The sequence below is a fragment of the Symphalangus syndactylus genome, chromosome 6 (assembly GCF_028878055.3).
Source record: "Symphalangus syndactylus isolate Jambi chromosome 6, NHGRI_mSymSyn1-v2.1_pri, whole genome shotgun sequence".
In the NCBI taxonomy this organism is placed as follows: Eukaryota; Metazoa; Chordata; class Mammalia; order Primates; family Hylobatidae; genus Symphalangus; species Symphalangus syndactylus.
Window position 1 is genome coordinate 47,660,368 of NC_072428.2, and position 26,377 is coordinate 47,686,744.

At 43.8% G+C, this 26,377-nt stretch overlaps 2 protein-coding genes and 2 non-coding genes across 18 annotated transcripts in view; 1 reads left to right on the forward strand and 3 right to left on the reverse strand.

The window, feature by feature from the left end:
* Positions 1-2,044: 2,044 nt before the first annotated feature.
* Positions 2,045-5,178, reverse strand: RPL27A (ribosomal protein L27a). Its single transcript, XM_055282524.2, has 5 exons — positions 5,082-5,178; positions 4,634-4,697; positions 3,812-3,887; positions 3,001-3,175; positions 2,045-2,215 (listed from the first exon to the last, which is right to left on the reverse strand). The coding sequence occupies exons 1-5, from the start codon at positions 5,082-5,084 to the stop codon at positions 2,087-2,089; spliced, it is 447 nt and encodes a 148-aa protein (XP_055138499.1). The 5' UTR covers positions 5,085-5,178; the 3' UTR covers positions 2,045-2,086.
* Positions 2,324-2,454, reverse strand: LOC129485571 (small nucleolar RNA SNORA3/SNORA45 family). The gene has a single exon (XR_008658710.1). It is a non-coding gene; the product is annotated as a small nucleolar RNA SNORA3/SNORA45 family (small nucleolar RNA).
* Positions 3,537-3,666, reverse strand: LOC129485573 (small nucleolar RNA SNORA3/SNORA45 family). Its single transcript, XR_008658711.1, has one exon. It is a non-coding gene; the product is annotated as a small nucleolar RNA SNORA3/SNORA45 family (small nucleolar RNA).
* Positions 4,662-26,377, forward strand: part of TRIM66 (tripartite motif containing 66) — a 71,338-nt gene continuing 49,622 nt past the window's right edge. For 4 of the 15 annotated variants that reach the window (XM_055282488.2, XM_063641085.1, XM_055282492.2 and 1 more), the window contains exons 1-4: positions 5,191-5,297; positions 8,079-8,273; positions 15,467-15,604; positions 15,754-16,066. In XM_055282488.2, coding sequence (XP_055138463.1) covers positions 15,578-15,604; positions 15,754-16,066 — 340 coding nt within the window. In that variant the 5' untranslated portion in view covers positions 5,191-5,297; positions 8,079-8,273; positions 15,467-15,577. Of the gene's footprint in view, positions 5,132-5,190; positions 5,298-7,931; positions 8,274-8,679; positions 9,756-15,466; positions 15,605-15,753; positions 16,067-24,321; positions 24,348-24,789; positions 24,910-26,377 lie in introns of those variants that run through there. The other 11 variants (XM_055282491.2, XM_063641087.1, XM_055282495.2 and 8 more) reach the window with 9 other exon arrangements.

Here is a 26,377-nt window from a genome sequence, read left to right on the forward strand (position 1 = left end):
CTGTAATCCCAGCACTTTGGGAGGCTGAGGCGGGCGGATCACGAAGCCAGGAGATCGAGACCATCCTGGCTAACACCGTGAAACCCCGTCTCTACTAAAAATACAAAAAATTAGCCGGGCGCGGTGGCGGGCGCCTGTAGTCCCAGCTACTTGGGAGGCTGAGGCAGGCGTGAATGGCGTGAACATGGGAGGCAGAGCTTGCAGTGATCTGAGATCGTGCCACTGCACTCCAGCCTGGGCGACAGAGCAAGACTCCGTCTCAAAACAAAAAATTTAGTGCATGGTTTCCATTTTAATCTACACAATCCTCAGGTAGGCACTTTCACCTAAATTTTAAAGATGAGGAAATTGGGACTAAAAGTCACACAGGTATTGGGTGAAGACCAAATATTGAGTCTTTTAATGCATCATTAACTACTGACCACTTATTGTGGGATCCTTGGATTCAGGTTCCGTATTAAAAGTCCTCTATGGGCCCTAATGGAGAGCCCTTACCTTTTTTTGGGACAGAGTTTCACTCTTGTTGCCCAAGCTGGAGTGCAATGGCACCATCTCGGCTCACCACTACCTCTGCCCCCTGGAGACTCTCCTGGCTGAGCCTCCAAAGTAGCTGGGATTACAGGCATGTGCCACCACGCCTGGCTAATTTTGCGTATTTAGTAGAGACAAGGTTTCTCCAGGTTGGTCAGGCTGGTCTGGAGAGCCCTTATTTCTAACTTTCTCCAGCACAAAAGATGCAGGCCAAATGATACATTTGTTTAAAATTGTCCAGCTGAATTAACGTTTCACTACTTGTAATTCTATCCTATTCTTATGTAAGCCAATTTAGTGTTTCTCTATGCCTTATATTTGATCCCCAACATCCTCTAAAGGTTGTCCTGACAGATGTGTCCCATAGACAACCATGGTTCTCGGCTTATGCATATTATGACCCCACAGTGCACTAAGGAAACCTCCACTAACTAAAACCCAGGAGTCTAAGTGCCATCTTATTTGTCTAGAGTTTTAGACTGTATTATTTTGGGTCAAAAAAAGCTCAAAATCACAGGAAGAACCATAAAACTGTAGCAAATTATAATTTACCCTAACATCTATGAGGATCTTATTTGTAAACATGAATTGGTCACCATGTTTTCCAACAGCAAGAGACACAAATCCTAGAAAAACTTATTTCAATTTCCAGCCTTCAGGATTTCCAAATTTTCTCAAGATACATTTCAGACTAGAAGAAAAATTAACAATTTCAAACCCACTTTGACATACAGAAAAGCCCTGGCATACTGAAATTTCAGATTGCTGGACCCCCATCTCGAGATTTTGATTCATCACATTCTGTATGTAACAAGAATTTGGATCAAGATTAAGGAGCCATGGCCGGGCGCAGTGGCTCACACTATAATCCCAGAACTTTTGGAGGCCGAGGTGGGCAGATCACTTGAAGTTAGGAGTTAGAAACCAGCATGGCCAACATGGTGAAACCCCATCTCTACTGAAAATACAAAAATTAGCTGGGCATGGTGGCGGGCACCTGTAATCCCAGTTAGGAAGCTGAGGCAGAAGAATCGCTTGAACCTGGGAGGCGGAGGCTGCAGTGAGCAAAGATGGTGCCACTGCACTCCAGCCTGGCAAGACTCCGTTTAAAAAAAAAAAAAAAAAATTAGGGGGCCACGTGGAAAAACCTTGGGCTGTCCTAAAGGACCACCTCATTCCTATCACACTGCCCCTCTCTTTAGAATGTGACTCATCAAAATGGAATCTTTCCTTTTGAGCCCCATTGAACAATTAGGGTACATTCTCTCATTCTCTGTAAAAATTCAGAGTACAATACATGCAGGCCTTTCAGTGATCAACAGGTATTATTCTGACTTTATAAACAGAAATGTTTAACTGGCCAACGTCTGAGTTGGTCTTATGTTTACCATATACTTTCTGAGGGAAGTCAGCAGAGGAGCGCATGTCTCCATACCCTAAGTACTAGAACCTGGGCTCCCAATGCACACAGGATGTAGAGATGCCACTGAAGAACCTACACTCACACCACAAGGAAAAAGTAGTTAGCATTTAATGAAACTCCCTCCATGTGGCTTCAAGCCACCAGGACACAGGCCCCCCCAACACTCTTAATCTTCTCCTCAGCTCTTCTGCTGAAGAATTTGGCCTTCACGATGACAGGCTGCTTTGGGAGCTTTCCCTTTCCCAGAACTTTGTAGTAGCCCTAGAAGAACAGAGAAAAAAGTTTACAATACACTATAGTAGGTACCAACTGTGTGATGGGCATGAGGAAAGACTGCCAACCCACTTTCTAAATCCCTAGGCAGGGTATATATGTTTCTGATCTGGGCACTAACGGGGGCACCGACTGCCCCCACCAGTGAATCAAGACCAGTAGATTATCTTCGAGTACTCTAGCACACCAGGACAAGAGTTGTGTCAGGATGTGACTCTAGTCTCGGCAAAGCATAAGCCTCCTCCTGCTCAAATACCCCCTGCTAAGCAAAAGAAGACAACCACCTTCCTGACCACCAGAACTACTCAATGGACATTAAATAGGCTGCGAAGTGAATTTAAAGCATCCCTAGGGTTCTGGCCTCTTAACACTACCTCCATATTCATGACAGTTAAGACTGACACAGGGACCAGAACCCCCGCAAGGACAGACATAATACATCTGTTTTGGGGGAAAATTTCCTCAGATAATGTACGGCACTGAGTATCAATGGAACATATTAGGATTCTATTATCTGGGGAACATGAAGGGCCAAGAGCTGTGCTTGATGAAAACCAGCTATAGTTCAAGCACAAAATGTAAACCTGATACAACCTGGGCAGTGACAGTAGGCACTGCTATGGATAGGGAACTACCTATGATAATTCTACCACAGGAAGAATATCAATGTCTGGTAGGTAACTGGGAAGTACAGGTTATATAAGTGGATTAGATTAAGCCAGAGTTTTGTAAGGGAAGGTATGGAAGTATAGAAAAATATCCAATTAACTTACCGATCGCACCACATCAATGATGGGAGCAGCCCCAGTCTTGTTTTTAGCAGCATTCACCCGTGTCTGTTCACTGACCAAAGTCCACAATTTGTCAAGGTTGACAGTTGGACAGAAGCTCTGGTTCCTCTTTAAGTGGTAATGCTTCATACCAACTTTCCCAAAGTAGCCTGGGTGACTAGGAAGAGATAACCACCACCTTCATACACACTCCAATTAAGATGCTATGTTTATCATCTTTATAGTTACCTCCCCCTATTACAGTGTAAATTATTCACTAGTGTAGAGCAGTGTCAGGCACATGATACATCTGCTGACTTAAACAACTGTTTTAAAAACCACCAAAGACTATCATGAGGAAAAGGCTATTCTTATTTCCTGGAACCAGGATAAACCACCGACAATGTCAGAAGCAGGGCCGAGACTAAAATTCAAGTCACATAACAGCATCCTATGGAAAATCTCCATACTCCTATAATAAACACCTTCCAAATAGCAAAAATTTATCATCCACTAGTTTGTGGGTAGGTGAATGTGAAGCATGTCTCTAACCTGGTGACTGACTGTGCCATAAGGCCCACAGCCAGTGAATAAGGTCAGCAGTTACTCTCCGAGGACTCTAGCACACTCAGGCAATAGCTGATACCCAAGCGTGACTCTAGCCTCGATGACAGGTTCTCTGTTCACACCAAGTGTTAACTTGGTAAAAAACAGCAATAGGCAAGGCTTGCTTCTAAACTTTTTATTTAAGCCAGCCCTCTTTCTGCCCCTACCTCCCAAGCTGTGTCAATAAAAGCAGTCCAAGGACACTTACTATTTGTCGAAGTTGATCCGGTGGTGATGCAGACCACCAGCATTACCGCGGCCTCCGGGATGCTTCCGGTGCTTGCCTACAGGAATACAAAGCTACATGGGGCCGGTGTGATGGCTCATGCCTGTAATCCCAGCACTTTATGAGGACGAAGCGGGTGGATCACCTGAGGTCAGGAGTTCGAGACCAGCCTGGCCAACACGGAGAAACCCCCGACTCCACTAAAAATAGAAAAAGAATTAGCCGGGCGTCGTGGCGCACACCTGTAATACCAGCTACTCGGGAGGCTGAGGCAAGAGAATCGCTTGAGCCCGGGAGGCAGGGGTTGCAATAAGCCGAGATTTCGCCGCTGCACTCCAGCCTGGGTGACAATGATCAGTCTCACAAAAAAAAAAAAAAAAAAAAAAAGCTACATGCACCACAGCCTTCTCATGCGTCTCAATACTTCCTCGCACAAAAGCAGAGTGTTTCCCCAGACTTCTGTGTCCCGCTTACGCTGTTCCCACCCTACCGATGCCCGTTTTCAGCAATGCGATTACTTTAAGATTCCGGGTGAAACATCTTTTCAGGTTCCACATCACAGCATTCCCACAGTACTCCATGTCTTCAACTAACCCAATACCGTGGCCTGTTCAATTCCTATTACCCCACTGATGTGAAAGTCCTTACAACTGGAATACTAGAGGATCCTCAGAAAAAAATCAACAGCTGTCAAACTTGACCACAAAAAGGTCTTATTCTAACCCACTTATAGGCTATCGATCTCGACTAGCTAAGCACCCGAAGAGAGCCCAAGGCCCACCCCTAGGGGAAGCCGGCACTTACCTATGCGGCCGTGGCCGTGGCTCACGTGGCCCCGAAGTTTCCGGGTCTTCCTCAGTCTGGATGGCTGTGTGGAAAAAGCTTGGTGGTAAGGCCTAAGGAATTAGGGGCAGGGGGCGATGCCTGCCAGCTGAGATGGTCCTGTAAGCCTGTGGGTCAAAGACCTAACTTCTGGAGAGTTCGGGAAAGTTGAGGGTACCGATCGGCTCAGGGCCGTGAGGTCTCACCACGGTAGCGCCGGGGCCCGCGTGTCCTAGAGATCCGAACCGCGGACCTAACACACGGCTCCGGGAGCCCCGCCCCGGGCCCGCGCCGGCCACCGTGCCCTGCAGGCGGCCATGCGCAGCCTGGAAGCCCCGACCATGGTAGGGAGTGGATGACTAGGGGCAATGGGAATAGAGCTTGGGGTCTCCGCTGGCAAGGAAGAGGAGGCAAGAAACGAAACACCTACCATGTTGGCAGCCCAGACGAAAAAGGAAGGCCTTCGCCAAGTCTCGCGAGGTATCGGGCGCGGGGGGCGGGGCAAAATGCCTCACTTCCGGTCACAGAGGCCGGGCTTCGAGCGGGGCCTCTTGGTCTCGCGGGATTGCGCGTCTGCTAGTCGCTTCCTCTTTTTGGGGGTGGTGATCCCCCTCACGGAGTGTCCTGGTGGCGGTGAACGGTCTCGGTGAGGCTCATTGTGCTAGGCTCGGAGGGCGAGAACTGTTGAAGAATCGGGGCTAGGTGTGCTGTACTGCACGTCGCCCGTGCTTGCTTGAGCCAGGCCCTTTTCTGGCGCCTTGGCCAGGGAACCGCCTAAGCCGACCCTAAGGGCCTCGGTGTCTGAGCTCCTCACCAAATGCGCCAGCCCTGAGCCGCCCCGCGCGCCTCCACAGTTCTTAGTGGTCTGCTCGGGGCTGGTGATAGTGGCTACTGGTTTGTCTCCCGGCCGCAGTGCGGAACCGCGAGGCCCTGTTTAATCCTCAGTGTGCCCACCTGGTGTCTCGCTGGGTTTCCTGAAGCTCGGGTGGCTCCCGAAATGCCTCCTCCCGCTCTCACACTTCTGAGTGGGCACTCCGGCTTCCTTTCTCTTTTGCCCTTCTGCTATCATTTGGTTGTCGTCTCAAGTTTGAGCAACTTAAATTAATTCAGGGACTTAGATGACTGGTTGCTTTATGGTCCTTTTAATGCAGATGTTGTAAATACTTTTTCTAAATGTCACATTTAGGCCAGGCGCGGTGGCTCACACCTGTATTCCCAGCACTTTGGGAGGTAGAGGCGGGAGGATTGCTTGAGGCGAGTAGTTCAACACCAGCCTGGGCAACATAGTGAGACCCTCGTCTCCACATACAAAAGTAAATAAGTAAAAATAAATGCTATTTTTGAATTTTCTCCAGAATCTACATAACGCGCCTGTGACCCTTTCCTGGACACAATGCAGACAGTTGCTCGCTTTCCCACCTGTACCACCACACGATCTAGTATAACCCTTATGTAATTTATTGACCTACGTTTGTCTTCCCTACTAGACCTAATTCCTTATGTGGTCAAGGACTGTTTTCTTTTATCCACACTCAACTAGTGATTGTTGAGTGAATAAATGAACTTACCCTCACCTCCCTGTCTTCACTAATAGCAGCATGTCTTCGCTCTTAAGTCAGTTCCTTCAACCAGTGTTCAAGATCCCATCCCCTTGCTAGTCTGTTAATAGATCCCATGGGAAAAATGAAACAAATTTTTAAAATCCCATCCCTTCAGTTATTCTCTGTGTATGTGTGAGCATGTATTTATTTTTCTTTGTCTTACCCCCTTCAGCTAAAATATATTTTCGCTAAAATATCCAAAATTCTGGCCGGATGTGGTGGCTCACGTCTGTAATCCCAGCACTTTGGAAGGCCGAGGTGGGCGGATCACGAGGTCAGGAGATCGAGACCATCCTGGCTAACACGGTCAAACCCCGCCTCTACTGAAAATACAAAAAATTAGCCGGGCGTGGTAGCAGGCGCCCGTAATCCCAGCTACTCTGGAGGCTGAGGCAGGAGAATGGCGTGAACCCGGAAGGCGGAGCTTGTAGTGAGCTGAGATAGCCCCCACTGCACTGCAGCCTGGGCAACAGAACGAGACTCCGTCTCAAAAAAAAAAAAAAAAAAAAAATTCCAAAATTCTCCCATGTCCTTGCCCTTTCCTTTACAGCCAAGCTTCCCAAAAGAGTAGTCTGCAAATCCTGCCCATTTGCACCTTCCCATCCATTGTTCACTGCAGTCTAGCTCACAGCCTGTGACTTCAGTGAAATTGCTCTTACTAATGTCATTAATGAACCGATTGCCAAATTGGACTCTTCCTATCCTTCATATCACTTGTTCTTTCTGTTGTACTTTAATCTGTTGGCGTCTTTTTCTAGAAAAAGTCTTGCCTTCCTCCTACTCTGGTCACTTATCAGTCTTCTTTTCAGGTTCTTCCAGCATTGTCTACCACTTAAATGTTGATGTTCCTCAGCCTTCTGTCCTTGTCCTTATCTTTTCACAGTAGATGGTCTTCTTGGGTGGCTTCAATTCACATCCTTATTGCTGAGCTCCACACCCATATGGTCACTTAATTACTGGTTGGTATTCCTTGGACATTCTACAGACAAAGTAAACATATCCAAAGAACTCAATCTTCACTGCTCACTTGTGCCTTCTCCTTTATTCTCTATCTTGGTGAGTGGCACCATTGTCCACCTAGATAATGAAAATTGTCCCCACTGTCTACTACACTGTCACGCTATCCTTTTGTTTCTGTATCTCTCCAATGTGCTTCCTCTGTTTAAGCCTTAGTGCCCCTGCCTTCATTCAGGCCCTCATCATATCTCTTAACTGGAGTTTACAACACCTTCCTTTGTTCACTCTGCCTGCATTCTAACCCTCCTCCAATTTCTGTATCCTTCACACCTCCACCAGGTTAGTATTCCGAAAACATGACTTTCATTCTTTTACTTACTTGATCAAAAAGTTCAATAGCTCCTATGACCAACAGAATATAAGCCCACTTGCCTTTCCAACCTTACCTCAGCCTCTCCCTTACACAAGCTTTCTGCTGCAGCCATGCCTGATATATCCCATTTGCATTTTTGCCTTTGCTCATGCTGTTTCCCATCCCGGAGTGCCCATCCTCTTCCTGACCACATGTCCTGAATCTTCCTCAACCTTTAAGGCCCACTTTATATTCTGCTTCTTCCCAGAACACTTCAGTCCACAAGGATAACAACCAACATTTTCAGAGCACTTGGCAATTTACAAAATACATCTGCCTGAAGGTACAGCACTACCAGCCTCATTTTACGTGTGTGAAAACTGAAGCACAGAAGAATTGGGTGACTTGTCAGAGGCTGCATAGGTGGTCAGATACAGAGCCTGGGCCTAGCCTTTAGTCTTCTCTCTCCAGATCCCCTGCTTTTACCTCAGTGACCAGTCCCTCTCTGACCTCACAGCATTATGGTCTTCATCCCTCCATCAACCTTAATCACATACTGCATGTGACCAGCAGGAAGAGGGGTCTTGAGAGTAGGAGGCGAGATCAAAGAAGACATAATCGTCTATTTGACATCAAAACTGGCCAGTAAGTGCACAAGAAATGAGCTGGGTTACCTGGAACCTAACCTTGGGAAGATGATCTGTCAATGGAGGTAAGCTGGGCAGGGCCTTGGGAATGAAAGGGAACCATCAGGGGTATTAGAGCTGGGGCCTACAATAAGGACCACCACTGCAAGGGGTTGAGGTAGGGTTCTGGGTGCTAAGACACTCCTGGATAGTTTGCCAGGTTCCTTGGTTATACAGGAGCTACGTTCTGTCCCTCAGGCCACCTGGCTGAACAGAAGGCCTCCCAGAGTGGACCCAGCACTCCCCGTTGGGTTCTGTGCTCACCTAACATTCTTCTCATCAATGGCTTGATCTGGTTGTAGAGGGAGTACCCTGGGTAGTTGTCTGGCTCAAACCAGTTTTCTATCCAGCTCCCTCTCCTTCAAAAGGCAATCACATGACTTAAACACACAGCTCATGTGGGGTTTGTTCAGTGTGTGTCACTTTTCCTAGGTCGACAGAGGTCTGAGAGAGCAGACAAAGCTGAGTTCTCTGTCTGCAAAGTGGAGTAGCAGCCAGATATTTGGCATTAGGGGACCTGTCCCTCCCAACTAGGCACATGGGACATGACCTTTGGCCATGACTCCTGAGGGGTGTCCTCTGCGACATCTCTTCTGAAGTACAGCATGGCTTTGTGACATCTCAGGCATCTGGGCTTCCTCAGAGTGTGAGGGCCTCAGAAAATACCTCAGAAATGAACGGAAGAGATGATACCAGGCAGCAGCCTGGTGAGGCAGGCAAGTGTGCTGATTTTTTGCTGCCCCAGGCCTCTCTCCAGGTGGCCTTGGGAACACATCATCACCCTGAAGAAGGCTCTGGTGATCCCTCTTCCTTTCTCTCCTCGCTGGGTTCCTGAATTCGACATCAGTCCTTCAGACAGCAGCAACATCCTGGATGGATCCAGCTCTGTTTTCTTGCTCTCCATCTTTAGATGTGGACATTTGGAAATATTATGTTCATTTTCTTTTTTAAGTAGAGCACTGTTAATCAAGATGGGAAGAAGCAGTGTTTCTGCTTTTTTTCCAAGTGAGAATTAGACAAAAACTCAGAAATCCCAATTTACTTCAGAAAGACTTGAAAATTATACATAATAGACAGTACAACAGTAAAGAAAATTCTGAAAAAAATATAAGTATAAGCAACTCAAATCATTCCACCCTACGATGCCATTTTCTTTTCTGAGTATTACCTTTCAACCCTTGTATACATGGAGACATAGCTGTCTGCAAAGTTAATGATCATAGTATACAAATCCTTTTGTATTCTTTTTATTTAATACCATGGCAGTTTTTCGTATCACTACCCAGTCTTCAGGATTATTTTTAACAGCTGAAGAATAATTTATTTTCAGCATGTACTATCATTTATTAAGCCACTTTCTTTTGTATTTTGTTTTTTAAAAAAATTCTTATTGTATTCTTTGCTGTTAGAGACAATGATGGAATGAGCATTTGTATATAATTTTTTCTTCTCCTGTTGAATAACTTGTCTAGGATAAATTCCCAGGAGTGAGACTGCTGGATTATATGGTATGAACATTTTTGTGATTCATTTTATGTTACTATGTATTTTTTCCAAAAGGATCGTACCAATTTATTCACCAGCAATATGTACAGTTTCCAGTTTCATTTTAACCTCCCTAGCCTTGGGGGTTTTTGTTTGCCTTTATCGGTAGTTTTTGATATATGGCATTTAGGGGAAATCCATAGGATAAAGCGGGGTTTTCTTCAGCACAAAGTAAAAATAATCTAATTGGAAGATTAGGAATTTTTAGGAGTCTTTCTTTCCTGTGTTGGATAGATTGTTCTACATGGCAATTATATTCCTAAAGCTTTGTTGGAAACTAGGGTGGAAAACCTTGCTGCTATTAAACTCAGAGTAACAAAACGTGAAAAGAGAAATTCTAGAGTCTTTGAGAACAGTTTAGACAATAGCAGAAAAAAAGGAGTTACATATTTGGGTTTTAATTTAATTTCAGAGGATAAAATGAATGGAAAGAACACAGAAAGTTGGGTTCATTTCCTAGTTCTGTTTTTGTTGTTGTTGTTGTTTTTAAAGATAAGGTCTTGTATGTTGCCCAGGCTGGTCTCAAACTGCTAGGCTCAAGCAGCCCTCCTACCTCGACCTCCCAAAGCACTGGGATTACAGGCATTACCATCACGCCCAGCCTCCTAGTTCTGTTTTTACTAATTGAATTATATTGAACAAATAGCATGTTCTCTTTGAATCTGTTTTCTTGTCTGTATAATGAAAAAATAATGAGATTCATTCATTCCTTTTATAAATATTAATTGAGTGCGTACTATGTTCCTACGCTAGGTGCCAGGCAAGTGAAGGGCAGGTACAATTGTGAACAAAAGTCCTTCCCTAAGACTATGTCTAAGACATACATTAAACAAGCAAACAAATAATATATCACATATAACACAGCCTAGGAAAGAGTAGGTACTCTCATTACCTACTATTTCTCCCTCACGTTTTCTCCCTAAAATGAGTGTTATTTTTATGATAATTTGTTCTGTACCCCTCATGCAAACAATCTTTGAAATTCTTATTCCCAATGTGATGTGGAATGACTTGTTCCATCGTTCCTTAGCAAGGTTAAGGTACTCCAGTAAATATTTTCCTTTTCTTAGATATAGATGTGGTAAGATGTTAAAAGGAGGTGGTTTGTGGCAAGGCAGTGTTTTAAAATTTAACTTTTTGTCAACATTTTAAAATGTAAATAAAAATAAGAATTTCTTGGGTTTTGGAAAACTAAGATTTGGAGACATTAGACCCACATTCTTTTAAGTAAAGCACTTTATTCATATAGATTGCCCAGCCCCTGTAGGCATTTGAATTTACTACCTTGGCTTAAGTACAGTCTTCCAAACTCTGTCCCCTCCACTCATCTAGGTCAGGGGAGATAAGAAGGAGAGGGAAGAACCAAGTTATGATGAAAGCAGCCATAAGGAAGGGGGCAGAAATGGGGTCATTTGACCCTTCCTCGTCTCAAATCAGAAACTCATTGTGTGGATGTGCCTTTAAATTAACCATTTACTTTCATGGAGTTACTTCAATTGCTCTTCTAAGACATAAATGAGATGCCTGTTTCTTTATATTCTTACCCTGTGTAGTACTTGCTGGTGGTGGAAAACCATGCTACCTCCCTGAGTTCCCAGGATTGTGATGCAAGGTCTAATGCAGTAGTTCTGCAAGTGTGGTCTGTAGACCCTATGGGGTGGGGGGTCCCTGAGACCATTTCAGGGAGTCCATAGGTCAAACAATTTTAATAGTAAAGCTAACGTGTTATTTGATCTTTTCACTGGGTTGACATTTGCACTGATGGTGCCAAAGCAATGTTGTATAAAACTGCTGATGTTTTGGGCACCAAACCGGAACAAAACCTTATATTCTTTACCGCTAGGCATCTGCTGGTTAAAAAAAAAAAAGGAAGTTTACCTTAAGAATGTCCATACATGATGAAGTGGTAACAATTTTTATTAAATTTCAATCCTTAAATTCTTAAGTACTTTTTTAGATTTCTTTTTGATGTTCTGTGTGAAGAAAAAGTATTCCTGCTACATATCAAAGTGAGAAACTGTGCTTGTGCTATTGAGTTGCAAGTTAAACTAGCCTTTTAAAAAATGAAACATCATGGACGGTGTGGTGGCTCATGCCTGTAATCTTTGGGAGGCCGAGGCGGGTGGATCAGGAGGTCTGGAGACTGAGACCATCCTGGCCAACATGGTGAAACCCCGTCTCTACTAAAAATACAAAAATTAGCTGGGCATGGTGGTGTGTGCCTGTAATCCCAGCTACTTGGGAGGCTGAGGCAGGAGAATCGCTTGAACCAGGAAGTCGGAGGTTGCAGTGAACCAAGATCACGCCACTGCACTCCAGCCTGATGACAGAGCGAGACTCTGTCTCAAAAATAAATAAATAATAATTTAAAAAATAAAAAATGAAACATCAGTATTACACGAAAGAACAACTGGCAGGCTGGGCACGGTGGCTTATGCCTGTAATCCCAGCACTTTGGGAGGCCAAGGCGGGTGGATCACCTGAGGTCGGGAGTTTGAGATCACCCTGACCAACATGGAGAAACCCTGTCTCTACTAAAAATACAAAATTAGCTGGGTGTGGTGGTGCATGCTTATAATCCCAGCTGCTTGGGAGGCTGAAGCAGGAGAATCACTTGAACCTGGGAGGTGGAGGTTGCTGTGAGCCGAGATCACGCCATTGTACTCCAGCCTGGGTAACGAGCAAAACTCCATCTAAAAAAAAAAAAAAAAAGAATAACTGGCAGACACACTGTGGTTATTCAGGCTTGGGAATTTGTCAGGTATTTTCTCAAAAGTGAAATGACAGTATTTGTTGCCAATGATAAAATTCAAGCGTTCAAGCAGAAGTTAGAATTCTGGTAGTTTTTGCTGCCTCCATGAGTTTGGCAGCTTCTCAATGCTTAAAGAAATTTCTGATGAGATTCGAGGTGATTCTAAGGAATATGATTTTTTTGTTATTGTATAATGAAATGTGTCGATATTTGGAACATCTGCGTAAGTCATTGAACTGGTATTTTCCAAATGACCAACACTTGGTGTTAAAAAACTATGCCTGGGGAAAAGACTAGTTCAAAGAGCAAGATCAGCAGATTTTAATATAACAGAATAAGAAAAGTTTGGTTCAGAGTCTACCTTATAAATAACATTTAAGAAACTACTACCACTTGTTGAATTTTGGTGTGGTATCAAAGAATATCCACAATTACCTGATAAGGCTATTAAAGTACTCCTATCTTTTCCAGCTGTATGTCTGTGTGAGACTGGATTTTCCTCCTATACTATAAACAAAACAACGTATAAGAGATTGACTGCAGAAGCAGCTATGGGAGTCCAGCCGTCTTCTATTAAGCCAGACGTTAAAGAGTTTGGCACATATGAGAAACAATGTGACTCTTCTCATTAAATTAATTTTTTTGAAAGTAGTTAATTTTTTTTTTTAGGCTGGGTGCAGTGGTTCACGCCTATAATCCCAGCACTTGGGGAGGCCAAAGTGGAGGATCACTTGAGTCCAGGAGTTTGAGACCAGCTTGGGCTACATAGCAAGACCTGGTCTCTACAAAAATAAAAGTGAAAATAAAATAGTTGGGTGTGGTGGCACATGCCTATAGTGCTAGCTGCCTAGGAGGCTGAAGCAAGAAGTTTGTTGAGCTCAGAAGTTTGAGGCTGCAGTGAACTTCGCACGACTGCCCTCCAGCCTAGGCAACAGAGCAAGACCCTGTCTCAAAAAATAAATAAATAAATAAAAAAAAGGAAATAGTTTTTTTTTTTTCCAAAAAGTATGTTATTCGTGTTAACATATAACAAGTTTATTATTTTTTGAAAATTAATGTTTTAAAATTTTCTCAGCTTTAACTTCTAATAGCAATAGATATAACTCACATAAATAAACTCTCTTTGGGGTCTTCAGTAAGTAAACATATGTAAAGGGGTTCCCAAGACCAAAAAGTTTGAGAACTACTGGCCCAATGAAATAAACCCAGGCATACTTGAACCTTCTAATAGAGACTGTCCTCGTCTCTAATCATGCTGCTGCTATGGCTGTTTTCTGCTAAATAATTCCCAGAAGGAATTAGAAGTGCAAGTCTATCTATAGCTTTATGTAGTGGCATCTTTCTGGACCCTAGGCAGCCTAGCCTCTCCCAGCCCCATCATCCTTCCTCCTTCCTGAAGGCTTGGCTCCTAAAGACTTCAGACTGGAGTGAAATTTTTCTCAAACTTGCATAATTACCGAGACCCAGATTTGAATTAAATGATTTGTATTTTGTTTCTTAAATAAGTACAAATATAAAACTAGGTACAACTTCCTTTGGCTTTTAGCTCTTATACAACTATAAAACCGAATATAGTTTACAAATTATAAAAAACTACAAAGCCATCAAATTAATAATATTAATTTCACATATATGTGATGTTTTTCTAAACTAAACTATCATTATGACTTAAATGTGGTGCTCACTCTTGTAGCAAAGTTCAGCAAACATATGCCACAATGATGACGGCCCAATTTTCCCACTTCCTTTCTCTATTCCAAGTACTGTAAAACATGCATCATTTTGTGCCACAATGTTGTTTAGACTTCAAGTGGCAAGAATACATTATTTGTGTATTAAGTCTGCCACTCTTTCAGTTCATTAACCTGAGACAAGTAATACTGCCTGGTGTGTACTAAATTCTAGACTCTTAACACTACCCCCAAAATCATATTGTGGTAGATATGTAGATAATCCAGACTATACTTTTTAAAACTTTATCACAATGAAACACTAATTTTAAAAAATTAGTGGACGGAACTCATGAAAATATGTGTGTGGACCTCAGCTTGAGAACATTTCACTAATTAAGAGTGTGGGCCGCGTGCGGTGTCTCACGACTGTAATCCCAGCACTTTGGGAGGCCGAGGCGGGTGGATCACGAGGTCAGGAGATCAAGACCACGGTGAAACCCCGTCTCTACTAAAAATACAAAAAAAATTGGCCAGGGCGGTGGCGGGCGCCTGTAGTCCCAGCTACTCGGGAGGCTGAGGCAGGAGAAGGGTGTGAACCTGGGAGGCAGAGCTTGCAGTGAGCAGAGATCACACCACTGCACTCCAGCCTGGGCAACAGAGCAAGACTCTGTCTTTAAAAAAAAAAAAAAAAAAAAAAGAGAAGAGTGTGGGCCAGATGTGGTGGCTCACGCTTCTAATCCCAGCACTTTGGGAGGCCAAGGCAGGCAGATCACTTGAGCCCAGGAGTTTGAGACCAGCCTGGGCAACATGGTGAAACTCTGTCTACTAAAAATACAAAAAATTAGCCACGCGTGGTGGCATGCACCTGCCATCCCAGTTACCTGCGAGGCTGAGGTGGGATGAGGTGGGAGGATCACTTGAGCCTAGGGAAGTCAAGGCTGCAGTGAGCTGTGATTGTGCCACTGCACTCCAGGCTGGGCCACAGAGTGAGACCGTGTCTCAAAAAAAAAAAAAGAGAGAGAGAGACTGGAGTCCAGAATCAGACTGACCTGGATTTGAATTTGGACTCTGCCATTTGCCATCTGTCTTTGTGCGTGACCCAACCTCTCTAAGCCTGTTTCCTCAGCCTGTCCCTCTTGGTTTTAATTTGTAAAAGTGTCTCAACCCCTTGGAAATACAGTATGTAAAGTGCCTGTCATAAACTTGTCAATAATGCAATTTTCTTCCTTTTCCCAAAATTAAAACTTAGGTCAAGCTTGTTTACCAATAAGGAGAGGCACAGGTATGGGACACTTCTGAAGGGTTTGTTTGCCTTCAAACAAACAGCAGACATCTCCAGGCTTTGTTTTCCACGGTAGAGATGGCTAAACTCTCTTTTTGGTCCTGGGTGAGGAACTGAGGCTGAGGCATGAGCCTCCAGCTCTGGGGAGGAACATGGCCTGGACTTTTGAGGCCTTGTTCTCCGAGGCCCCTCTGGCCCAAGATTTTTTTCTGCTCAAAATAAATAGATCACTCTGCTTTGTGCTTCACTTACAGGGGGTGGAGCTGGCTCGCTCTACATGCTGCTTCTCACCCGAGGATATCAGTGGAAAAGCCCCAGTCCTGGGCACAGGCATGGCTGTGGACATGGGCATGAGCTTTATGGGGCTGCCACTAGCTGGCCAGAAACACTGCCCTAAGAGTGGACAGATGGAGGCCGTGGTCATGACCTGCTCATTGTGCTGTCAGGACCTGCCAGGTGTGGGCTCTTATCTCCTATCCTGCCAGCATTTGCTCTGTAAGGACTGCTTCCAGGGCTTGATACAGGATCTAGGGCAGATTGCCAAGGCTCATGAGACTGTTGCAGATGGTAAGTACAAAGGCACCACAGGTTCACCTCCCACTACATAACAGGTCTCCTCCTGTTTCATAGGAACTGAATTTCGGGCGTAGAAAGAATCAGAATTTAAATGCCCAAGGGACGCTCATTGCTGAAAGCAATCTTTGGGGGAATCTGTGAGACAGAGTGAATCCTCTTGATGCCTAATATATCTGTTTTGTAAGCTGGAACTTTACATGTTGGGATTTCCTTAAATTGGTGGCAGACTAAGAAGCCTGGGAAGGTTTTGATTCAAAGTTTGGCTGCCTCCCCAGACGGAGAGGATGTGTTCTGACTCACTAAAACTCCAAGGCAGAGAGAGAATGGCTGGCTGGCCTCCTAGGGTTAGTCAGGAACAGATTTTGAATAGAATCACACTGACTAGTGAGCTATTCAGTATTTAAGCTGCTGCCCAGCAGGGAAGAGCCTGTGTCTTCCTCCAGAATGTCAGGTTTCCTAGGAAACGGTCTCACTGGGAACTGTGCAGTCACTGGAGACGGGAACCGGGTCCCTTCATTTTATTATTCTAGCACAGGACATGTCACAGAAGTACAGTGAATATCCATTGAATGAAATTATGCAGTGAGAAAGTCAAATAAGTTGGCAACACTTAGAAATATCGTTGTTGATCTTTTCTGTTTGTTTTGTTCTCTGCAGTATTTCCCAAGTGATTTGAAGCACAAATCTAGGCTCTCTGTGAGGCATTATAGCACTGGTTAAAAATGGAGACTTCAAAGTGCTGGGATTACAGGCGTGAGCCATCGCACCTGGCCCACACTCTTAATTAGTGAAATGTTCTCAAGCTGAGGTCCACACACATATTTTCATGAGTCCTGTCCAATAATTTTTTAAAATTAGTGTTTCATTGTGATAATAGAGTTTTAAAAACTATAGTCTGGATTATCTACATATTTAAGCCCTCTGAACCCATGGGCAAGCTACCTTGCCTCTCAGAGTCTGCTGAGAGTTTGGAGTACAGGAGAGATATGATCTATTTTGATTTTTTTTACATTAATATATGGTTTTTAAACATAAACTTAGTTTTCCCTTAATCTTAATTTTAATTAACAAATCTTACTCTCTTTATAAGTGGCATAAATTTTAACAATGCCATTTAAAGGGCCTTTGATTAATATGTGAACTTAGTTACAAATGTTGTTAATATTGGCTTTTATAAAATAAAATGTAATTTATTTTCTTTGTAAGTACTCCAATTATCTAGCAAATAGGCATTCCTGATTAAAGAACTCTTGAAAATCCAGTGAGTTAAATTTATAAATATGGTGAATCATAAATATACCTTAAAAGTTCCAGCATTATAGAAAACCAAATACTTAATGTTCTCACTTATAAGTGGGAACTAAAGATTGAGTACATGTGGACACAAAGATGGGATCAGCAGATACCAGGACCTACTTGAGGGTTGAGGGTGGGAGGAGAGTGAGGGTCAAAAAACTACCTATCAGGCCTGGTGCGGTGGCTCACGCCTATAATCCCAGGACTTTGGGAGGCCGAGGCGGGCGAATCATCTGAGGTCAGGAGTTCGAGACCAGCCTGGGCAACATGGTGAAACCCTATCTCTACTAAAAATACAAAAATTAGCCGGGCATGGTGGTGCGTGCCTGTAGTCCCAGCTACTCGGGAGGCTGAGGCATGAGAATCACTTGAACCCGGGAGGTGGAAGTTGCAGTGAGCCAAGATCGCACCACTGCATGCCAGCCTGGGTGACAGAGTGAGACTGTCTCAAAAAAAAAAAAATAAATAAAACAAGACAAAACAAAAAACTACCCATCAGGTACTGTGATTATTACCTGGATGATGAAATAATCTGTACACCAAACCCCCATGACACACAATGTACCTATATAACAAACCTAAATATGTACCCCTGAACCTAAAATAAAACTTAAAAGAAATAAATGAGGTGGTCAGGTTTGGTTCAATTCCAGTGCCTAAGGACAGAGAAGAGGGCTAATTACTGTGTTAGTCCCTCAGGCTTAATGCGGTGTTACTTAACAATCTCTGACCCTGGCCCCACAGCCCTTGGACAGACCTGAGGCCTGAGTGATAGGTGGCTGCCACTGGGGGCTGTGAATAAAATCCCAAAAGGAGTTTTTGTTTTTTTTTTTTGAGACAGGGTCTCGCTCTGTCGCCCAGGCGGGAGTGCAGTGGTGCGATCTCGGCTCACTGCAGCCTCTGCCTCCTGGGTTCAAGTGATTCTCCTGCGTCAACCTCCCAAATAGCTGGGACTACAGCATGTGCCACCACACCCAGCTAATTTTTGTATTTTTAGTAGAGACAGGGTTTCGCCATGTTGGCCAGGCTGGTTTTGAACTCCTGACCTCAAGTGACCTGCCTGCCTCAGCCTCCCAAAGAACTAGGATTACAGGCGTGAGCCACTGCACCTGGCCCTAAAGGAGTTTTATTAAAATCATGTTGGACAATGAGGATGCAAGGTATTGGGTACCATTGATTTCAGCAGTATTGACAGTATGAAGGATGGTGCCTGTGACTTTACCATAATTCTTCAGTGATGGTAAATAGCACTGTTGGTATTAGCAGCAGTAGGAGATGGCAGTCTCAATGCATCAACATAAGGCAGTCTGTGCTTTGGACCAAATGATATTGGGCCTCTGCAGCAGTGGTGGCACCTTTTGTCAGCTTTGGTGATGGTGCCCTTCATGACTGTAGGGATTTAAAGATAGCCACAATTCTTTTCCGCCACCCATCCCACTAAGAGGTGAAGTCTATTTGTTTCCCTTGAATCTGTATTGTTCCTATGACTTACTTTAACCACTGGAATGTGGCAGAAATGTTGCTGTGTAACTTCAAAGGCTGGGCCTCAGGAGATCTGCAATGTCTAAGTTTGCTGGTTGGAATATGCCACCTTGGGACTGGGCACAGTGGCTCACGCCTGTAATCCCAGCACTTTGGGAGGCTGAGGTGGGCGGATTACCTGAGCTCAGGAGTTCGAGACCAGCCTGGGCAACACGGTGAAACCCCATCTCTACTAAAATACAAAAACTTGGCTGGGCGTGGCAGCGTGCGCCTGTAATCCCAGCCACTTGGGAGGCTGAGGCAGGAGAATGGCATGAACCCGGGAGGCGGAGCTTGCAGTGAGCCGAGATGGCGCCACTGCACTCCAGCCTGGGCGACAGAGCGAGACTCCGTCTCAAAAAAAAAAAAAAAGAAAAGGAATATGCCATCTTGGAATCCAGTCTCCATGCTATGAGCAAGCCCAAGCAGTCCCATGGAGAGTAGAACTGCGGTTTCTGCCTGACAACCAGTACCAGTTGCCAGCCATGAGTGAGGCTGTTTCGGACTGGGCCATCCCAGTATCCCAGATGACATCACTGAAGTAAAAGAACTACTCAGTCAACCCATGGAATCATTGAAAGTAATAAACTTCTGATGTTTTAAGCCATGGAAAAAAAAGCTCCAGCATTGTTGGGTTAATATCTAGAATACATAAAGAACTCCTACAACTCAACAATAAAAAAAAAAAAAACCTGATTTTAAAATGGGCAGAAGACTTGAATATACATTTCTCCAAAGATGAAGTACAAGTAACCAATAAGCCCAAGAAAAAATGCTCAACATCACTAATCACTAGGGAAATGCAAATCAAAACCATGATGAGAAACCACCTCAAGCGCATTAGGATGGCTATCAAACAAACCAAAAAAATCCCAGAAAATAATAGATGTTGACAAGAATGTAGAGAAATTGGAATATTTGTGCACTGTTGGAGGGAATATAATACAGCATGGCTGCTGTGGAAAATATGGCAGTTCCTCAGAAAATTAAAAATCAGATTATCATATGATCCAGCAATTCCACTTCTGGATATATGCTTAAAAGAATTTAAAGTAGGGACTTGAAGAGATATTTGTACACCCATGTTTCTAGCAGCATTATTTGCAATAGCCAGAAGGTAGAAATAACCCAAGCGTTAGTCAACAGATGAATGGATAAACAAAATGTAGTATGTACATATAATGGAATATTATTCAGCCTTAATAAGGAAGTAAGTTCTGACACATGCTACAACATGGATGAAGCTTTAGGACATTATGCTAAATGAGGTAAGCCTGTCATAAAAGGGTAAATACTGTATGATTCTGGTTACATGAGATATTTAGAGTAGTCAGCTTCATAGAGATAGAAACTAGAAAGGTGAATTCTAGGGGCTGGGGGAATGGGGAGTTGTTATTTGATGGGTACAGAGTTTCAGTTTGCCCATTTTTTAATGGGGTTGTCATTGTTATTGTTGAACTGTAGAAGTTCGTTACACATTCTGGATACCAGTCTCTTATTAGATACATGATTTGCAAATATTTCCTCCCATTCTGTGAGTTGCTTTTTCATTCTGTTGGTAGTGTCCTGGGATGCACAAAAGTTTTAAATTTTCATGAAGTCCAACTTATCTATGTTTTTTGTTGTTGTTGTCTGTGCTTTTGGTGTCACATTCAAGAAATCATTGCCAAATCCAATGTCATAAATTTTTCCCCTTTGTTTTCTTCTAGGAGTTTTATAGTTTTAGCTCTTAAGTTCAGGTCTTTGATCTCATTTAAGGTTTTTAACGTGAACGAATTATGCATGTGTCAAGGCTGTGTTTGACTCTGAAAGGAGAACATTAAATTCATATTAATGGTCTGGGTGCTGTGGTGGCTCATGCCTGTAATCCCAGCACTTTGAGAGGCCAAGGCAGGTGGATCACCTGAGGTCAGGAGAATACCAGCCTGGTTAACATGGCGAAACCCTGTCTCTACTAAATATACAAAAAAAAGTTGCTGGGTGTGGTGGCAGGTACCAGTGGTGGCAGGCACCAGCTACTCGGGAGGCTCAGGCAGGAGAACCACTTGAACCCAGGAAGTGGAGGTTGCAGTGAGCTGAGATCACACCACTGCACTCCAGCCTGGGTGACAGAGTGAGACTCCATCTCTGTCTATATGTATGACAATTACCTGAATCATAGTATTTGTTGCCAAGTTATTCTAATTGCAATGAAGAATAAAAACAAAAGCTTTGGTGTCAGTGTATTTGGCCATCTGAGTGTCATTCCTGATCTGCCTGCCATTACTAGTTGTGTAATTTAGGCAAGTTACTTCATCTCTCTGCCCAAGAGGTTTTTTTTTGCCTGTAAAATGGGGTTAATGGTGATAGTTACTAACTCATAGGACTGTTGTGAAGATTAAATGAGGACATATACTTGAATCTGTATTGTTCCTATGTCTTACTTTAACCACTGGAATGTGGCAGAAATGTTGCTGTGTAACTTCAAAGGCTGGGCCTCAGGAGATCTGCAATGTCTAAGTTTGCTGGTTGGAATATGCCACCTTGGGACTGGGCACAGTGGCTCACGCCTGTAATCCCAGCATAAAGCCTTCTGTACTATGCTTCGTTTATAGAAAGAAGGTAAGAAAGGTAAAAAAAACAAAAAGTGCTGTTATTTAGAACTTGAGAAGATGTAAAATAGGGGAAAAAAGCCTGTTAGATGGAAACATGCTTAATTTGGGACCAGAGAGTCAATTTCTCATATAATATGTATGATATGTGGCATCTTATATATATATATATATATATATTTTTTTTTTTTTTTTTTTCTGAGGCGGAATTTTGCTCTTGTTGCCCAGGCTGGAGTGCAGTGGCGCGATCTTGGCTCACTGGAACCTCCGCCTCCCGGGTTCAAGCGATTCTCCTCTCTCAGCCTCCTGAGTAGCTAGAATTACAGTTGCCCACCACCATGCCCGGCTAATTTTTTTGTATTTTTAGTAGAAACGGGATTTCGCCGTATTGGCCAGGCTGGTCTTGAACTCCTGACCTCTGGTGATCTGCCCACCTCGGCCTCCCAAAGTACCGGGATTACAGGAGTGAGCCACCGCGCCCGGCTTCTTATATTCTTTAGTAGGTCTTACGGTCTGGCTAGGCCATGGTTCCCTTCCACATTTGCATTTATGGGTAAAAAGTTGAATAAACTTCCTCTTTTTTTATTTTTCTGAGACAGAGTCTCACTCTGTCACCCAGGCTGGAGTGCAGTGGTGAGATCTCGACTCACTGCAAGCTCCACCTCCCGGGTTCACGCCATTCTCCTGCCTCAGTCTCCTGAGTAGCTGGGACTACAGGCGCCCACCACCACTCCCGGCTAATTTTTTGTATTTTTAGTAGAGACAGGGTTTCACCGTGTTAGCCAGGATGGTCTTGATCTCCTGATCTGCCCGCCTCGGCCTCCCAAAGTGCTGGGATTACAGGCATGAGCCACTGCGCCTGGCCTAACTTCCTCTTTATTACGTGGAACTATTAGGACCCTATGTGGTGTGGTATTTGTTGGTTTGTATGTCTATCTCTCCCCCATGGATATTTATTGACTACTATGTACCAGGCTGTATGGCATTTAGGGTGCAGAGATTAAAAGACAGAGCCCTTGACTTCAAAGAGCTCATAGTCTAATGAATGACAGCCAAATAAACAGGTGATAATAATACAGTGAAGAGAAGATTGTTGAAAGTTCAAGCAAAGGATCAATAACTCTGGTAAGTTCTCTATGTACTAGGACTGGCAGATATCAGTTGCCCACTGAATATTTTCTGAAGGGTCAAAAGAATGGCTCCCAAATCAGCTGTCTGATGAAAGGCAGAGCTGTCACCTGTCTCTGGCTAGCCTGGTGAAATACCCAATACCTGAACTTAGATTTCTGGTCTGTAGTTTGAGAAGCCATGTTTGGAGCGAGTTTTTAGTGCAGTCACTTTGTCCAACAGAGTAGGAACATAGGCTTTCTGGAAAGTTTATCCTCTTTCTGTGAATCTGGGCAGAAATCTGTGTTTTTTTTTTTAAAGTAAAATGTGAGAGCCGGTAGAGGGATGGCAGGGGAGGCGGATAGAGGCTGAGGAATAAACAAGTTCCTAGCTTCAATGCCTCCAACCGGATGGAGCCACACTGCATGGGGCTGAGTTCATTTCTATAAACCTGTTTCTCCTACTTGCTGGGCAGAGCCGAGCAGTTGCTATGTTGAATGGAAGAGGGGCTGTGCCTGGGCTCAGGGTCTGTCCAGCTGGTTTGCAACTCTAATTCTTCAACAGAGCCTCCCCAGGGCTGTACTCCTGCTCTGGGGCTTGGAACCGAGGGGATGGCATGAGGTAGGCATCTTCTCATTCAACCAGACAGTGCCTTTCATGTCTGTAACCCCGCAGCTCAACACAGAACGTGATACAGGAGAGGAGGTCTTAAGTGAATATTTATTGAATAAATGACTTAATCAATAAAGCCTCGGTAGGAGGCTTTTTTCGCTTGTGATCTGTCCCTTTTTGTTCTTCAAGTGGGAGGTACAAAATGCATTTATCAAGCACTTACTGGTTGGCAGACACTGTACAGGCATTATCTTTTGTAAACTTCACAGCAGCTTTGTAAAGTAGGTATTAGTATTCCCATTTTATAGACGAAAAATGTGAGGATTGGGATATTTATAGACTAAGGTTAATAACTACTGCCCGGTAAGGTCAAATTCAGGTTCACCTGTCTTCAAAGCTTGCTATCGACATTGTAGCACTTTGCTCAGGGGGAGAGTCCACACTCACTTAGAATACCAAACTGATGAGGAGATTCCATGGAGAATCTTTGAAGAAAGAACAAATCCTGCAGCCTGAGCCAGCAAATATAAATATTTTTTAATTAAACAAATTTTTAACTGACAGGTAAAACTGTATGTATTTACAGTGTACAACATGATGTTTTGAAGTATAGATACATTGCAGAATGACTAAATCTAGCCAGTTAACATACACAACACCTCACATAGTTATCATTTTGGTGGTGAGAACACTTTACATCCACTCTCTTGGCATCTTTCAAGAATACAATATATTATTAACCATACTTATCATGCTGTACAATGGATCTCTTGAACTGACTCCTGATATCTAACTTGGATTTTGTATTCTTTCACCAACATCTCCCTAACTACCCTTGCCCCCTGCCAACCACTCTAGCCCCTGGTAGCCACTCTTTTACTCTCCGCTTTTATGAGATCAGTTTTTTTAGATTCCACATGAGTGAGCTTATACAGTATTTGTCTTTCTGTGCCTGGCTTATTTCACTTACAATGTGCTGTAAGTACAACCATGTTGTCACAAATGACAGGTTTTCCTTTTTTTTAATGGTTGAATAGTATTGTGTATATATGTCACATTTTCTTTATCCATTCATCAGTAGACACTTAGGTTGATTCCCTGTCCTGGCTATTGTGAATAGTACAACAATGAACATGGGAGTGCAGGTATGTCTCTGACATACGGATTTCATTTTCTTTGGAAATACAGTAGTCCCCTCCCCCCACATCCAAGGTTTTGCTTTTTCAAGTTTTTAGTTACTCACAGCCTGTAAATATTAAGAGATTTTGTGGGGGGCACGGGGAAGAGAGAGAGAGTGAGAGAGAGAGAGCGAGACAGTAGAGGCTGCATTCATGTTGCTTTTATTACAGTATATTCTTATAATTGTTCTATTTTATTATTAGTTATTGTTAATCTCCTACTGTGCCTAATTTACAAATTAAACTTTATCATAGGTATGTATGCACAGGAAAGATATAGTATATATAGGGTTTGATACTATCCACTGTTTCAGGCATCTTGGAACATATGCCCCATGAATAAGAGGGGGACTATTGTATACTCGGTATTTGAATTGCTGGATCAAGTGCACATCTTTAATTAATACAGCCACAGTCTAGCTGGGATTCTTCCCAGCAACTAGGAAGATGGATTTGCGTCACCTCTCAGGTACTGAGGAGACCAGCTGGGCAAGATCTTCAAAAGCTAATGATGGGGACCAGAGCAAAGGTAGGAGTGTGGTGAGAATACAGTGGCTTAGCCATGCAGTGGGATGGCTGGGTACACAAATGCTGGCTATTGGAATTGGATTTTCTCAGCCAATGAGAATATCTACTTGGGGCTATTTACTTTTTTGGCTAATTAAAAATGGTCTCAGGTCAAATTCTATCTGGAAAGTTGGCCATTGAGTACCAGAATGATACTTTAAGTAAATGTAGCAAGCTCTGAAGGGAGCTAACAGTTTCAGGGGAAACTGACTCTTACCATATGCTGGCTCTGTCTTCAAGGTTCTCAGAGTTGCTGTGGTTTTATTTGTCATTTTAGGAAAGGGAAGGGGGAATTAATTGGATATTTCCTTCCCCATGTGAGGAAAAGGAACATTACTTATTGTTTCTCTTCAAATCAATTAAAAGACAAATCATGGCTGGAAGACTTTGATACTGAGATGCAGATTTCAGAATCTTCTTGTTTAGTATCTTATTTTTCCCGTTTTCGAAGTTGGGGATGCAGCTGGAAGTCACAGGCCCTAGAGCTCACCTGGACACTAGCACTAATTGACTGGGCAATCATAGGCCCTTTCTGGCTTTCAGGGCTAGACTTAATGAGATTTAAGAACACTAAATAACTACCATAGCCCCATGCTTCTTGAAGCTAGTGAAGGGTGACAGCATCCCCCGAACACTACTAATGCTGAAAGGAGGAGCAATCATGGTCCCTCAGTGGGCAGGCCTTGGGACTTTAGGAATATCCAAAGAGAGGAAACTGATGCAAGATGCTACAACCTTAGAGTCAGAGAGGGAAATGACACTTATCTTAATGAGCAGCTCAGCTGGAGGGGCTCTAATGGTCTTGGGTGGGAATGGGAGGCCAGGGGTGAGATATCAGCTATAGGAGCCTGGGAGGTGGGTGACTACTCTTTGCTCATTCCAGGTGCTGCAGTGTGTCCAGCCTTGTGAGGTCTGTTGTGGGCAGTGACTCAAGTCTCCCAGATGAAGGGCAGGCTGCTGAGCTGGGTGTGCAGCAGGTGCGGAAGCTGGAGCCCGGAGCCCTATCAGTGGAGTGGCTTTTTAGTTCATGAACAGTTTCCTCGCATTAATTGGCTCTCTAGGGCCCTGGGAGTAGCACTGGCACCCCAGAACAGGACCCATTACTGGGAGAGCAATTCCCCCGATAATGGAAAGGAGGGAGGCTGTGTTTTGGGGGAGGTGCTTGTGCTGCCAGTGCTGCTTGGAAGGCTATAGCTAGAACAGATTTGCTGAGGGAGGGAGCTCGAGATGGCTGTGATTGATGGATGGGATCTTTGAGGAGCCTCTTGTCTGCTGGAACTTTCTGATTTAAGGGGGAGCAGTTACGGTTGAGTGCTGTGGAGGCCAGAAGGCAGGGAAGGCCCTTAATCTCCAGCCCCTCCTGCATAGATGAAGCATCAGGAGTCCAGGAAGGGCTAGGATCCTGCTGAAAACCACATAATTGGTCACTT